This window comes from Myxine glutinosa, chromosome 11, assembly GCF_964187855.1.
Source record: "Myxine glutinosa chromosome 11, kmMyxGlut1.1, whole genome shotgun sequence".
Lineage (NCBI taxonomy): Eukaryota > Metazoa > Chordata > Myxini > Myxiniformes > Myxinidae > Myxine > Myxine glutinosa.
Window position 1 is genome coordinate 130356813 of NC_136271.1, and position 16181 is coordinate 130372993.

The 16181-nt window shown below is 47.0% G+C and overlaps 1 protein-coding gene across 1 annotated transcript in view; it reads left to right on the forward strand.

The window, feature by feature from the left end:
• The first annotated feature begins 1079 nt into the window (after nt 1-1079).
• MCM2 (minichromosome maintenance complex component 2) overlaps nt 1080-16181 on the forward strand; it is a 71389-nt gene continuing 56287 nt past the window's right edge. The window contains exon 1 of the mRNA XM_068131079.2: nt 1080-1641. Within this exon, the coding sequence (XP_067987180.2) occupies nt 1636-1641 (6 nt within the window). The 5' untranslated portion in view covers nt 1080-1635. The remainder of the gene's footprint in view (nt 1642-16181) is intronic.

Consider the following 16181-nt stretch of genomic DNA (forward strand, 5'->3'; position numbering starts at 1 on the left):
TTGCCTCAGCCATTTGGCTTGCATTCCAAATAGTGAAGCACATGCAGTAGTTCATTTCTCATGTAATCTGTTCTTGGTAACTCGTACCTTTCTGTACCATTATTGTTCTTACAACAGTAAACTACTGTGTATTGTTCTTGTAGATTTTCTGTGTCATGGTCGCCTTAAAATAATATATTAACATGTAATAAATATTAGGCCTAGTACATGGTATAAAACACATCATATCACTCTGAAACCATCATAAAGATTCCCTGACCTTGAAAACCAGAGAAACAAAGTATTACACATGAAAATAAGATAACAATTGACGACAATATGGAGATTTAAAAATATGGCGACCATCTTGGACGCCATCTTGAATTGCACAGTTACAGTAGCCTGTTGGAAAGGTTGTCCACCTGGAAGTTGTTGCTGGGGGTCTAAGGAATCCAACCATATACAAGAACCTTTTATAGCAGACCGTGTCTGTTTTCACAAAAAATGGGGGGTTTGCCCCCTGGGTACAATGCGCTTATGCTCCGTCTTCGTTGGATCGATACACAGGCAATGTACACGGTCCAGACCGGAGCCGTGTCACGTGTCACCGAGTGCAGAGTCAGGCACGCAGTCAGCTTCGCTGCCCTCCGACAATGACGTCACTTAGGGGCCTTGTACCTATCACGAAGAAGAAGAAGAAGTAGTAGGTGATTAATAAGAGGAAGAAGAGGAAGCAGACGAAGAAGAAGAGAAAGCAAAAGTACAAGTCCATTCAGTGATAAAACGTCGTTACTCGTTATGTCGTTACTTATCCAATCTCAACCAAAATTGAGAAGAGGACTAATAGTCACATGATGGAGGTTGTAGCGCTTTAACTTCCTCCCTCCCCAAGAGAGATTTGCGCCTTGGACAAACACCGTATTGAGGTGTACATCCCTTTTAAGAAAGCTTATCATGGCGTTTTTCCAACTAATAACAATAATTAATAACTCCAATTTTTATAATACCAAAAGGAATAACAACATTCATACAACATAATATGAATGTTATTACAAAACAATTATAATACTAATATAATAATATCCCTCCTTTTGTTGTTCACTGACATGAATGTTTCAGTGCGATTTGTTCCTCTTTCTTCGGACTCTTTTGACATCCTTCTATTGATAATGATAATCTCGGATAATATTTCAAAGTTTATTCAACTGGATTAATAAAATAGGAAACAAAGTTCCGTATCGGAGAGAGCCCAACTATAAGTATAAAATGAAACGGGACTTGGATGCAGTACTTTTTTTATCAAACACAGAGCAGCATTTTTTTTTTTTTTACTTTTCCGAATTCCTTATTAATTGCTTCCTCACATTCTGTTTTGCTTCGCGCTGATGTTGCATTTTGAATTGAGAGAAACTATATATTTATCAGGTGTATCTTCAAGCTCAGCGTGTAGTCTTAATTTTAAAATGAACGCTAGTTTACTTACTCAATATACATAGATAAACACACCAGGAGAATCAAATTCGAAATAAAACAAGGAAGTCACGACCTAAAAACGCTTATCAACATTCATGAGGTTTCCCGCGCTTTGCGTACCACTACCACGTGACCCGGTTGCGTGCATTTTGCATTTGCCGCGGAAAGTTCGTCAGAGGCATCATGGCGGTGAGAAGTGCTTTCCTTGGTTGTCTCGTTTTGAAATGATGACGTTCATGAAGCAGTTTAACATGTGTGCGAGTTAACATGAAGCTTGTTACTCGGGAGGTTTGCTTTGCAGACCTTTGTCGTTCCACGATGATCGATGATTTTTATTAAGGTCACGTGTCGCGATATTTCACGTTGAGAATAATAAGTTTGTTACCAAATGGTGTCGTTATTTTTAGAAGCCTGGTTTGTAGTTTGTTGGTAAAATGGATACGCTGATCGGGTGTAAGTTTGAGTGACACGTTAAGAGTCCGGTCCGGTATTGTGTCAGTATTTGGTGACGTCGTGGTGGTTCATTACGCACCTGCAGCGCAGCCTCGATATCTGTTATTGTCTGTAAAAGTTCATTGATATGTCCTCATGTTGTTCATGTTCATTGATATGTCCTCATGGTGTTCATGTTCATTGATATGTCCTGATGATGTTAATGTTCATTGATATGTCCATGTTGTTCATGTTCATTGATATGGCCTCATTTTGTTCATGTTCATTGATATGTCCTCATGATGTTCATGTTCATTGATATGTCCTCATGTTGTTCATGTTCATTGATATGTCCTCATGATGTTCATGTTCATTGATATGTCCTCACGATGTTCATGTTCATTGATATGTCCTCATGATGTTCATGTTCATTGATATGTCCTCATGGTGTTCATGTTTATTGATATGTCCTCATGTTGTTCATGTTCATTGATATGTCCTCACGATGTTCATGTTCATTGATATGTCCTCACGATGTTCATGTTCATTGATATGTCCTCATGATGTTCATGTTCATTGATATGTCCTGATGATGTTAATGTTCATTGATATGTCCATGTTGTTCATGTTCATTTATATGGCCTCATTTTGTTCATGTTCATTGATATGTCCTCATGATGTTCATGTTCATTGATATGTCCTCATGATGTTCATGTTCATTGATATGTCCTCATTTTGTTCATGTTCATTGAAACGTCCTCATGATGTTCATGTTCATTGATATGTCCTCATGATGTTCATATTCATTGATATGTCCTCATGGTGTTCATGTTCATTGATATTGTTACGAATCTCAGAGACGGCACTCCTGTTAGCAAGGGGGTGAAATTGGTCAGGGTTATTGGTCACGGTGTTCTCCCGAATACCTTTACCAATCCCTCCGCAAAACAGGGAGACAAGTACCGCTCGAACCACAGACAAGATGGTATTTGCCGAGCGGTTTAGCAATCCGCAGCTCGAGCCATTAACAAAGGACTAAACCCGGCTATTGCGGTTGGCCGAATCGTGCCACAGGTACTCAATCGAAAGAAAACAATAAAGCGATCGGGGGAAAGAAGAAACCAAAGTAAGGAATACCAGACATTTATTAATTATTTACAAAACCAAAGAAGAGGAGGAAATGCAAGTAATATACAGAAGAAGAAGAAGAAGAAGAAGATACACAGGGCAGCCTTAAGCAGTCTTATATAATTATCAACGCCCCAGACAGACAAACAGACTTGCACGAAAGGGGAATAGCAGGCAGGAATGACTGGACGAAGGAGAAGGGTCCAAGTGGGACAGCAGGGCTGGAAGGTTCGGCAGGGCACAGCAAGGAGGTCCGCTCCAGGTCCACGCTCCGGGCTGGAAGCGAACAGCCAGCGGCAGCTCCACGTATTCGGTTTCACACACGGTCGGACAATGTCAATTGACTACTGTATTGTCGCCATCACTGACCCACTCTTCTGCCTTACGATCCAGCTGTATGCTCGCCTGGTACCTCCCTCATCTGCCGGATCACGTGTCTCTCTGTGCCTTCTCACCGACTCTTCAAGCAGTCCCTTGCAGCCACTTTTATTGCTCGTGTTGGAATCAATGCGCGCTTCATAGAGCCACGCCCGCGATGGTACCTCGCTAGCCCTGGTTGGTCGGTAAGGGCTTGCTGACTCCACCTCCGATGACGAGTCGACTTGCCACACCTTGTTCTGGCGGCTCCGCCCCCTCCTTCCTCGGCTTGACCGCATGGCTAATGGCGGTTTGGGGCCAACGACCGCATCAAGGCAAGGAGCAGCGAACGCTGCTGGCAAACTAAGTACTGGGGCCTATCTTATTTGATTAATGCAACGCAGATTCAACTATTGGGAACAGATCCTTAACTGAAACACACAATAAGGAAATAACTACGGAGAGGTCCTATGGTTCGCTACATGTTGTACATGGACTAACTAGGGTGCGATCTTTAACAAGCCAATTGATGGGGATATTTACAGGGGAACATTTATAAGGGATGCATTTACTAAAATTTACGAGTGAAGGTTCTAAAAACCGTAACAATATGTTCTCATGATGTTCATGTTTATTGATATGTCTTCATGATGTTCATGTTTATTGATATTGTTATGGATTCGTCACTTCCATCTTTGTGGTTGTCATCCACTTGAAGCATTTTTAGTTTCATGTACTATTATTGTTACAGTTTCGGTGTGAAATGGAGATAGCTGTCTTCAAAGTAAAAATTAGTGTTTTAAAAGAAAAACGAAATGGATCGGGAGAAACCGGAAGAGGAGGAAGAAGAAGCGGATCAAGTGAGATCGGGAAAGAAAGGCCGATCTGCTTCGAGGTTTTCGAGCGGACGCTGGTGGACGTTGGTCATGAGCGACTATTGGTTTCCCCGGGAAAGGGATTCCTGTGACAGAGTCGATATTACTGTGGCAGATAAACCTGCCTGACGGGTTTTGGCAGTTGGTTCCGAAAGTGAATCATTGTTGGAGAGCCGGTACGCCTCCATTACAGGCCCGTCCGCCATTTCACCTCGCGCCAACCATTTCACCACGCACCAGCTGTTAGCCTGGTTCTCGCGTGTGTCGTGGATTTCGATTGGGAATTTGCGGTTTTCCGCTTGGGAGCCGCTGCTCGTTCATATCAGCGTCCTTGTCTGGTGAACTGAAGGTGTGAATTCCCAGTCGCCTTTTGGGTGAACTTTTGCCTGACCGACGTCGGCCTGACACCCACCCAGTGGCTCTTCTGCAGCGTCGACTGTCAGCCATCCTGGGTTCAGGTCTCAATACGACCTTTTGCTTGTGATCACCGGAGCGTGGATCGACATTGGCCTGGTGTCGTGACAGTGACTTTGGGGGTGTTACATTTCGCTCACGTGGAGTACGGTGAGTTATTGAGTTAAGGAACTGGTGGTACCATCATAGGATTATATGGTGTTTGTTGTGCAATTGAGGTTTATTGTATTTGTGCAAGTTGTTATTATTGTGTGATCTTCAAGGAGAACGGACATGAGTATAGATATCAAATGCTTAAGATTAATTAATTGTAGCAACAAAAAAAGATTAAGTTTGGCGCAAAAATTGTTGCTCTAGCATGCGTGAATCGTGAGATATCCGAGTTTTAAAATGCCAATAGCAGACAATTTCTCTCGCGCCGGCCAGCATCTGGTGATGACTATCATCATCATCGTGACGTCATCGGAGGAAGCTGATGTGACTGCACAATAGTAAACAATAGCAGACACCGACTCCGATAGTTGCATAAGTCTGGATATCAGCGATATTTCTGACCAATCTGATGCGGAAAATGAAGAGAAAGTAAAAATCTTGGGGAATCGCACTCGATTCTCCCATACAGATTCGAACCATACCATCCAGAGAGTGAAGAAGAGAAATCGTCGGACACAGACACAATGGCGATCGATTTTGATCTCGGGCGCCTCCAAAATACTGAATGGTATTCATTTTTATCTCTTTTTTAATTGAAAAAGTTTCTTTTTCTGGTCAATGGAATACATAACTAATATTTATTTAATGTTCGGTGCCGTGAGGCAAGAAATGGATAGAAACACAGAAACGAAATATGACTTTATTGACTTAGTGCAGCACTGCAGGTGTATCAGTTGTAGTGTTCATGTACAGGCTTTAGTAAGAACAGACATACATATGCAAATACTTATTGTTTCTGCACAGGTGCAGTTGTGGTAATTGTGAGGCCATGCCACAGGTGAATGAGTGCAAGTGCTGCAGGGAGATAATGTAAAAGCGTTCACCACCTTTTGCAATGTGCCAAACGTCAAAGAGGTGTTTGACTTCAGGCGCATTTTCCTTCATCCATTTCCTAACCTGGACATGCCTGTCCGTGACCATTGTGTCTATGGACAGGCCTTCTTTGCTCAGAAATGCCATCACTCTTTTCAGCCCCTCCTTCTCCATGTGGCATGAGCTTGGAACTTCATTGCACTGTAAACATAATCGTGTGTTGAGAACATCTAAGTCAACTTAAATTGTCCACAACCAATATGCTATGTACCCACACTAGTTATATGTGTATGTCTACATATATCTGCTTATGTTACCTGAACAAGCTTAACATCGATGATGACTTTGGCCACCAGCTCCATGATAGCATAAGAGCCAAACTTCGCCGAGTGTCCTGGCGAGTCACAGCGTCCATCCCCACCAAACATCAAACCTCTGCGCTCTGCTTGCAGGGATGCCACGAGCCACTTTCTGTTCTCCAACCAAACGTGTTTTATGGCAGGAAAAAGCATCATGTTCTGGTGTCGCGAGAAAGTCTCTGAAATTCCTGCCACTCTCATATGGTGGAGAACCTTGAGTTACCTTGCTTGGTACAGCACCTGACATGAGAATGCCAGCTGACAAAATGATATTGCCAGCGAGTGACTTGCCTATATAAGGCTGACTCTTCCACTCTGTTGTCAGAGAACATACACCACATTGAAAATGCACCAGCAACATGGTGCCGTTTGTGTTATGATCCACCTTGAGACGCGTCTCTCCACACCAGCTGCAGCGCACCAACTTGAAAAGTCGCAGCAAGCTGCTCCAGAAGACTATATACTTTGTGTCGTCGAGGACATTGTTTGTCTCAGGAGTCTGTTGCTCGGAGCTGCAACTGTCGTCATTCTCGTCAGCAGATGAAGGCAGGTAGTCGTTATCACTCTCATCAAGAGGTTCAGGGCTGTCACAGCCGACATCTCTTCCAGCAGCTGCCACAGCATCATTTTGATGGCCACATGTTACACAGTGGCCTGGCAGTGGCTCAGTCTGTGTGCCAATGTGTGACATGGCTGAGCACATCAGTTTGAGAACCTGGAAGTCATCAGCAAACATTAAACATCAAAACAATTAACAAACAATTAACAAGTGAAAAGTAATAGAATCAGAAAAAGCATATTAATAAGAATACAGCAAGTAATACCTTTGTGTTTAAGAGTGCCGAGCTTGGTTTGTGACACCTGAACACGCACGTGTCGTCTGGTGCAAGGCTGAAGAGATGTCTCTGTTGACTGAACCTGGAAATAAACCATACATATTTCATTAGTTATGCGATTACTTCGCTAGAAAATTGCAAAAACAAGAATTATGCTGTGGCTATTATTTGTAACAAAGTGACGAACCTCACTGGACACAGCCTCACAATCAGCAGGTGCCTGGCTCTGATCACATGAAGAAGTTGTAGCAGCAGGTTGTGCTACTTTAGGAGTGATGAAACTTCCTGTGAATAAATAAATAATATGTATCACAAACCACAATTTCACCTGCATGTAGTGATAGAAATTTCGAATATAGGTCACCAAATGTCAAATGTAAACAAACAGAAGCCACACAACTCACCCTTTTCGTTGCTAGTTTTTCTGCAGCTTTCGATTTGCGCATCTTTTTATCTGGATTCTCTGCCGAACGAACGAAAATAGATGGTACAGCTGAGGGAATGAGCAGTTGAGCACCCGTTTATGTTGTACAGCAAATCCCAAACGTGCTTTAAGTTGTGGGATTTCATTGAAACAGTGGCGCTCAAAATGTTCGCTGCACAACACCGATGATGAGGTTGACATCCACTTCGCCCGTGTTCTCTGAACTTGTTTCGTCCAAATATCTCTCAGCTTAACATCCTTCGGGAATTTGAAAACGGAGACAGTTTCACTTGGACAATTACAACAACCAGCAGCCACACAACGACTGGGCATGATTCCAACTGATCGTAACGAAAACAAAGCGATGTTCTGATCGTCACGAAGCCAACAAGGCTTTAGGAACCAAAAACTGGGTTACTTCGCAAACGTCATTTCCGGTTTGCGGTTTTGACAAAACTGAATTTGCTTGTTCGGCGATATTTTGACAAATTCTAATAAAACCGCGAAGATATTTGTGAAATGAACTCAATAGAAGTGTTTAACATATGTTTATGTTTCGAAATCTGCAAAGTTGTTTTGGTCGTGTCCGTTCTCCTATAATACAATACTTGATTTTTTGTAACAACTGATTGGTGTGGTTTTCACCATTGTCATTGGCACACATAATAGCACATCTTTCTGCCATGACTCCTTTCGGGGCTCGGAGGTACACCGTGACAGGGGTTTGGGGAGGAGCACGTAACAGAAATTGGGGCTTCGTCTGGGATAGAATTCCTTAACATTCCCAAAATTCCCAAATTTGGAATTTTCTAACATTCCCAAATTTTTCTAAAAAATTGGAATTTTTTGTGTGAAGGTTAACAGGTGCTAACTAATAGTCACCATGGTGTTTGACGTAGAAAAGTTTGCGACGTCCCCGAACGAGGCACAGTTCCAGGCGTTAAAAAGATCGGAACTCATGATATTGGCCAAATATTGTAACTTGGAGGTCCGAGTTAGTATGAAGAAAGCAGAGATTCAGACATTGGTCGTCGAATCTCTAGTGGGCCAAGGAACATGGGAAGAGGTAGCCTTGGATTGGTTACCAGAGGGAAAAGGAAATCTGGAGCTCTGGAAAATGGAGATGCAACTGCAGAGCCAGGAAAGATTAAAAGAGTTGGAAAGGAAAGCAGAAAAGGAACTCGAGGAGAGAAGAGCCGAGGAAAGGAGAGCCGAAAGGGATTTAAAGGAACGGGACATGGAGTATCAGAAGGAACTTAAACTCAAGGAGCTTGAATTACTGGGGGAACTGAGAGAAGTAGTATCCATGCCGGCTAGTTCGACAACCAGTCAGAACTCTTGGGATGTTGGTAGGCATGTGAGGCTGGTTCCACCCTTTTTTATTTATTTATTTTTTTTTATTTTTTTTTGTATACAAGATCGAGGCTCGTGAAAGAGCGAACATTAATCACACAGAAAGACAAACAGACACACAAAACAAATAACATCGGGAGCGGTAGACTAGATGGGGAGAGAGGGGGAAGGACACAAACACAACATTTGAGAGCAGGGACCGAGAGACATGGAGACATCGAAAGAACTGTGGGAGGGAGAGGGCTTTGGGGGGAAGGCATGGGAAGGGGGGGGGGGGGGGGTGGGAGAGGTATAAAACATATGGACACTGCCAAGACTTCCAGGAAAGAAGTTGGAATTTCAAACAAGGTGGATCTGGGGTGAATTAGTGGGGGTAGAAAAGATCAAGGTTTTGGATGGGGGAAGATAAGAGATGGTGGTGAACAGCTGTTTTGAAGACCTGGAGGGAGGAGTGTGATTGAAGTGAGTGTGGGAGTTTGTTCCAGAGGCGGGAGAAAAGAGGAATGAAAGAGTGAAGGTGAGCAGAGAGCCGAGATTTCGGCAGTTTAACCATCAGAGGGTGGCTGGCAGATCTTGTGCGACCTGTAGGAATATTTGGGGGACAGAGCACAGAGAGAGCTGGGGGAGCAAGGCCGGAGAGGAGTCGGTAGAAGACAGAAAGACCACCTACCTACCTGCCTGCGGTGAGTGAGTGAAAGGCCCTCAGAGATAGCTTCATCGCGGGAGATTCCAATGATTCTGAAAGCTTTGGATTCAACAGCGTGAAGCCGAGCCAGGTGTGAGGCAGGAGCACCAGCCCATAGGGGAGAACAGTATTCCATTGAGCTGCGGATGAAAGCCTTGTACGTGGTGAGGAGCTCAGGTGTGCCTAGGAAGGACTTCGCACGACGGAGGATGCCCAGTCGGCGACTGGCTTTGGAGGCCAGCTTGGAAATGTGGTTTTCCCAAGAAAGATCATGGCAGATGGTGAGACCCAAAAGCTTGAGCGACAGAACTTCTTGGAGAGGATTGTTGAGAAAGTAGGTGGGAGGGTTGTCCAGTCGATCTTTTCGGAGAGACATAGTAAGAGTGTGAGATTTGTCAGGATTGAAAGACATGTTCCACATGTTTGACCAGTCTGTGATTATGTCCAGGTCTTCAGAGAGTGAGGAGGCTGCAGACTGCCGATCTGAGGGAAGAGAATGGAGCGGCAGAGAGTGGAGTCATCAGCAAAGAGATACAGAGGATTTTCCAGAGAGTCGGAGAGATCATTGATAAAGACCAGAAAAAGCACAGGGCCCAGCACACTGCCTTGGGGAACTCCAGCCTGAACGGGAAGGGGAGATGAGAGAAATCCATTCAGGGCCACACGTTGACTACGACCAGAGAGGAAGTCCGCAAGCCATGCATGGAGATTTCCATGGATACCATAGGAGGAGAGTTTGGTGAGCAGAGCTGGGTGCCAGACCGTATCGAAGGCACGTGATATGTCAAGGGAGACAGCTCTGATTTCCTGTTTGGCATTGAGGACCTCCATCCATTGTTGAGACAGCAGAAGCAGCATGTCCAGAGTAGAGTGACCTGGTCTGAAACCAAATTGATGATCAGAGATCAAGCCATTGGAGAAGAGGAAAGATTTCATATCCGAAGCAATGATGGATTCCATGACTTTGCTGATAATTGGGAGCAGGCTGATTGGTCTGTAGTTGCAAGGATCTGTTTTTGCACCTTTTTTGTGTAAAGCGGTAATGTTTGCTGATTTCCAGGATGCTGGCAGATGACCTTGAGCAAAAGATAGGGTGAAAAGAACAGAGAGAGGGTGAGATAGAGCGGCAGAGCAGGATTTTAGGACCCGTGGGCTGATGCCATGTGGTCCAGTTGCAGAATCAGAGTCGAGGTTTGACAAAAACTCCTCCACCTTGTCAGGAGAGAAGGTCACAGAGTCCAGGAGCAGTTTGGTTCGACTGGGAAAGGTGGGAACAGAGAGAGATGGGTTTGGGACTAAGGATTTTGAGGCAAACACAGAGTTGAGGCATTCGGCTTTGTCACGTGCGATGTCAACTGTGTGGCCATTTGAGGTAAGGGAGGGGATGGAGGGGGAACAAACACCAGAAACGGATTTGACCAGATGCCACCAGGATTTGGAGGAAGGAGACAGGTTTGAGAGTTCATTCTTGAGTGAGGAGAGATAGTGCTTCCTGGCACTCCTGAGGGTAGACACACACTTGTTCCGAGCTTGGTGGAAGGAACTGAGGTTTCCTTCAGTTGGATTAGCCTTCCAAGAGGCAAAGGCAAGTTGTTTCAGGGCAACTGCCTCACCACAAGATTCAGTGTACCATGGACGGGAGGAAGGGTAAGACAACTGAAGGCGAGATGGGATAAATCTGTGCATGAGAGAGATCAGTTTGCTTTGGAAGAATTCCCAGGAAGAATTGATGTCAGAGGCAGTGGAGATGGGAGACCCTTCAATGAAAAGGAGGTAGCCAAGTTCTTTTTACACTTTGAGAAGGTGGCTCAAATGTTAAAATGGCCTGTGGGGTCATGGACTATGTTAGTACAAAGTGTTGTGGATAGTTAGTACATAACAGTTAGTACATAACTTGTTAGTACTGTTATGAATTTGGTAGAGCAACATCTAGAGCTAGGTAGATCTGAATAGGTAGGTATTCGGCTGTCGTGACAGGGACTCTACATGTAATAAGTTATTGATGTTTAGGCGTTTGTCGGGGTAAGATGTATGATTGTGGATCTACCTGGAGATTCGAGTGTTAAATAGTGAGGGGTTAAAGGTAACGCCCCTGTGAGTCTCACCTAGTAGTCAAACCTTTGTCCATTATGGCACTGCAAACCACATAAACATTAGTTAGGTCCTTAGCGCAACATTAAATAATTCCTTTCCCTGACAATGACTTCGTAATAAATGGACACCACCAGGCCAAAAACACCGCCACCGTTTACACCTCCAAGGCCTACAAACCTCGCCTGGCACGTGTTACACAAGGCGGCGGGGGTCGGTGAGCGAGAGTGGAGCATGCCGCAGAGGGCGTGGCCGGGGCGAGCCGGCGAGTTGGGAGGCTGTGATTGGCTGAGGAGTGCGCCAATGTGACGTCATCGGCCACCAATATATGCGACGGTCGGACGCCATTTCGAGCAGTCGGCAGTTGGCACACCGAGGACACCGAGCACACAGAGTTGGTGGAGAGTTCGTTCGCACACCGAGCACACCGAGCAGTTGGGAGTTGAGGCAGTTCGTGGAACAGTGGCAGTTCGCAGAGAGAGAGTTCGGTAACACACAGAGCACACGGGAGTTCGCAACAGTTCGTGAGCAGTTCGAGGTTCGTTGGTCGCAGTTCGTTGGCAGTTGGCACTTGGCTGCCAGCACTCCCAAAAGAGAGTCGAGCCAAGTGGAGTTCGCTTGCTTTGTGCAGCTTACGTCGAACCTTTGGTGCACGGACCTTGTGGAGATCGGCCTCGTGTGGAGCCGCTGGCCTGCGTCGGACGCGTGGTGCTTGGAGCGAGGGACCTCGTGGTGTGCGATCGGGCCGAAAGGAGCGGTGTTGGACGGCCGCCACAAAGACGACGAAAGACAGACAAGATAAGCCGCATCCGCGTACATTTTGAACGACGAGACGTATTATTTTCGTATTCACCTCCCTCGTATCGTGTTTGATATCTGTTGTGTCTGGGATCCCAATTTAGGCTTATTCGATTAATTAGTATTACCGGCGCGGGCTTTTTCACTGTCTTCACTTTTCCATAATAAATCCTTGTATTATTTTCTGTATATATCTGAACGCAGTTTCTTGGGTGTTTGATTTTAATAGATAAGGCGGCGGGGGGGGGGGGGGGGGGGCTTTGCTGTGTGCGCCATTCCGCGCGTTTAACCTTGTGTTGAACTTGAATCCGCCATTGAGTTTTCGCCTCGGGAGTTAAAGTCTCGCAATCGGCCATCCGTAACTGTGGTGTTAATCACGGTTGCGTAACAAGTGGTGTCAGGAGTGGGATTTGAACCCGTCGGACAAATTTTTTTGTCCGCGGCGAGACATCGACACGGTCGGGCGTGAATTGCGCCCGACGTTCGAACGCAAAATTTTTATAGGTGAGGCGGAGAAATTTAATAATCAATCGGGCAAACGGAGCGCGATATCGCGTCTTCGTCAAATTTAAATTGTGTTTTTGGTATTGAAATAAATACGCGCGCGGGGAACGACCTTCCGAAAAGCGGATGTCGGAGGTCGATGAGATGGAAGTACGCAGCGAGGCCTCCGTCAGCGTCGGGAGTGAGCCGGAAATAGGGGAATTAGATGCAGAGGTGAGCCTTGGAACCTCCCTCGTCCCGAGCACCAACTTATCCCCCTCCCCCACCGGGGAGTCGGGAGCAGTAGGAACGGCCCCGACAACCGACCAGATGTTGGGTCAATTGCTTCGAAAAATTGAAGGAATGGAAAAGAACAGTGAGCGAGCCAGTCGGGGAATAAATGATAAAATTGACGGGCTGGAAAATAAAATGAGTAAGGAATGTAGGGAAGGAATGAAGGGAATGAGTGATCGATTGGAGGAACAAATTGAAGGGCTGGAAAATAAAATGGAGTCGCAGGGGAAGGAATGGAGGGAAGGACTGAAGGACATGAGTGACCAAATTAATGGATTGAAAGGGGAATGTTTCCCACATTCTGGCCTGGTTGTTTATCGGGACCGTGTGGATGTCACAACACCCCAACCGGGGGATGAATTTGGAATTGTGCAGCACCAGGGCGGTGGTGCGGAGCAAGAGGGGGTAGAGTTTTTGGGGGTCCATGCGATAGAGCCGGACCGGGTATTTATTGGGGATATTGATCAAAGCCTGGCGGGGCCAGGAATGATTTGTAATGATGATGATGATGAGGATGATTTGATCCAGCGGCTGGAGACCTGTGACAGTCCCATGGAGGTAGAGCTGGTTCAGGCCCAAAGGAGCCTGGGTGATGAGGTGAGTTGGTCCGAGGAGGTGGTTGGAATGACCGAGGGGACGCTCACTGTACACTGCTATTTGGAAACAGAGGCTCCAAAATTGGACAACCAGTTGGGGGAGTGTGTTGGCTCCGGGCTGGATTTGGATCTTGGAGGATCGGGAGATAGAGCTTCTGGAGATTTGGTCCCTGTAGGGAATTTGGATCAACTGCAGGGAGGGGCAGAACAACCGGTGGTAGAGGTTGTTCCCTGCAGCTGCGGTTTGGCATTGGGAATGAAAATTTGTAAAATAAAATTACAATGGGAAATTGATTTGGAGCAGCCATGGTGGGGATTGGTCCCCGGGCTGCGGGATTTGGACATGGAGAGGTCATGGGTGATGGCCTCGGGCAAAAGTTGCCTCTTTCAAAATTTGGGTATGCCAGCCAGCTGGGGGGCTGTGATGGCGAGATTTGGACGTGGGGTCCAGCCTTGGGTGTCGAGGTACGACCTGGGTCCCACGGGGGGTCTGGTGGAGTGTGGCGTCCCTTGTCCGTCGGGGCGCCATCCGAGCCGGTGGCTCGGGCCGGCAGGGTCACCGGACCCTGGTGGGGGTTAAGACCTCCAGGGAGGTCCGAGGTGGTTTCTCAAGCCTGGGATGGCAAATATTGAGGACCACTAGGGGGAGATGTTGTGGGTCGCGCTTTGGTGGTGGCACTACGGACGGCCAGCTTGGGCCTGATGTAGTGATCACCCGGGCATGCGACCTGGCACTCTCCTCCAGGGACTCTGGTACAACCAGCATGTGGTGACCTGGCATGGTGGTTGGTCTATGGACGCGGGTCAAACCGAATGGACAGGGATGGAGATAGCCTGCCGGACAACCATTGGGGCATCTGTGGAACGTGATGGTGTGAGTGACCTTCCACAGATGCTCCGTTATGATTTATGGACTCTCGGGTTGGGAAGAGAGCCATGGGGATGTGAATCGGGAGATGTGTAAAGCGCCGAGCATATGGGCCATGCTCGGCTGGCATGTGTATGGCAAAGCATCCATCTTTGGTGAGGTTAGTAAAAGGTGACAAATGTTTGGCATGGGTAATCTGTGGGTTAGATGGAAATTTAAGGGTGGATTTTGAAATGCCATGGTGGACACTGTACAGTGACGCCATTATTGATCCAGGTGTGTAGACCAAAGTGTTGGAGGCTGTGATGAAATTAATAGGGTAGCAGGACACAGCTTCAACTGGTTGCGGGGGCAACTGTGCTGATATTTGGGACGCGGGGTTATGGGGATGTAGTTGTGTAGCCTGAGGGTCAACGTGGTGCTGTGCATGTCCGAGGTGTGTGGACCATGTCTTATGGGTGAGTCTCCTGGTGGAGCATGGCTGTTGACTGGACCTTGGTGTGGTCAAGTGTGGGTGAGCACTGGGGGGCTGCAGTTCTGTAGTCGGACTGGGGGATGATGGGGAGGTGCAGGGGACGTGGCTGTAGGGATGCCACGCACTGCGACCGTGCCCCCCAGGGCCGAGGTTGTGTGTGCGGTAGTGTGTGTTGTGGCAGCAAGTGCTCACCACATTGGCCAGCTGGGGCTGCTGCAGCTGTGTTCCTCGCAGGGGGGCCGAAGGATGGATGGTGGGTCGCACCCTTATGGACAGTCATGGGCCATGTTGGCGTTTTGACTGCTCACCTTGTCCCGGTGACCCTTGCACGGTAGAGGTGCAGAGCTGTCGTGGCCATGGGTAGTTGTGTAGTGATGATCACCGTTGGATGCGGATCCACATACCTGCCAGTGTAGTGGGGACAAAAGAGAAATTTGGAAGGATTTGGTAGGCCCAATGTGAAATTTTGGGAATTGTATGGGTGGATTGCACTTTGAACCTGACCAACCTGCAACTACCTGCACTTGAGGTGAGTGTTTTGAGGAGTACTGTCCCAGGCTTCAGGACTTGCTTTGGAAATTGGGGACATGTAAATTGGAGTTGGGAGGCGGGTGAGAGTGATGACATGGCCGGTGAGGGGATGGAATGGGAGCCACAGTGTCTTGTGGGTGGCGTATGTTTTTGTATTGTGGTTAGGTGTTTTGATGTGGTCGTGAGAGTGGAACCTGGAGAGTGAGTGATGATTATTGGAGATAATGAGGGGTGATACTTGTGCTTTTGGAAATGTGTGATGGTTTAAATGTGAACTGGGGGATTTCACATGTGGCAGGCCATGGCAAGCCTTGTAACACCTTTTACACCATCTATGGAATTGTACTGAATTGTGCTGAGTTGTGTGGAGAATTGAATGGCAGCGGGGGAGGAAGTGTGTTTTGGGGTCTTGTGGGTGGGGAAGGTGTGTGTGTCCGCAGGTACAGAGCAAGCTCTGAGGAGCGATGCCTGCGGGCCCCCCTCTGCGGCAATTACCCCTGGCAGCCGGTGGTAACTGGAAATTGGAGCTCGTCGGTGGAGGGTCTGGTTGGGCGCCGCGGGGTGAGGAAGTCCCCCGGTGACCCGTGTTGCTGCGCGAAAGCAGGAGGCAAAGGAGCCTGGTGTGTGTGGAGACCCTCACCGGCGAGGTAACGGCGGAAAGGGGCTGTTGGGCTGTCACGGGGCCAAGAGGTAAAGGGGGGGGG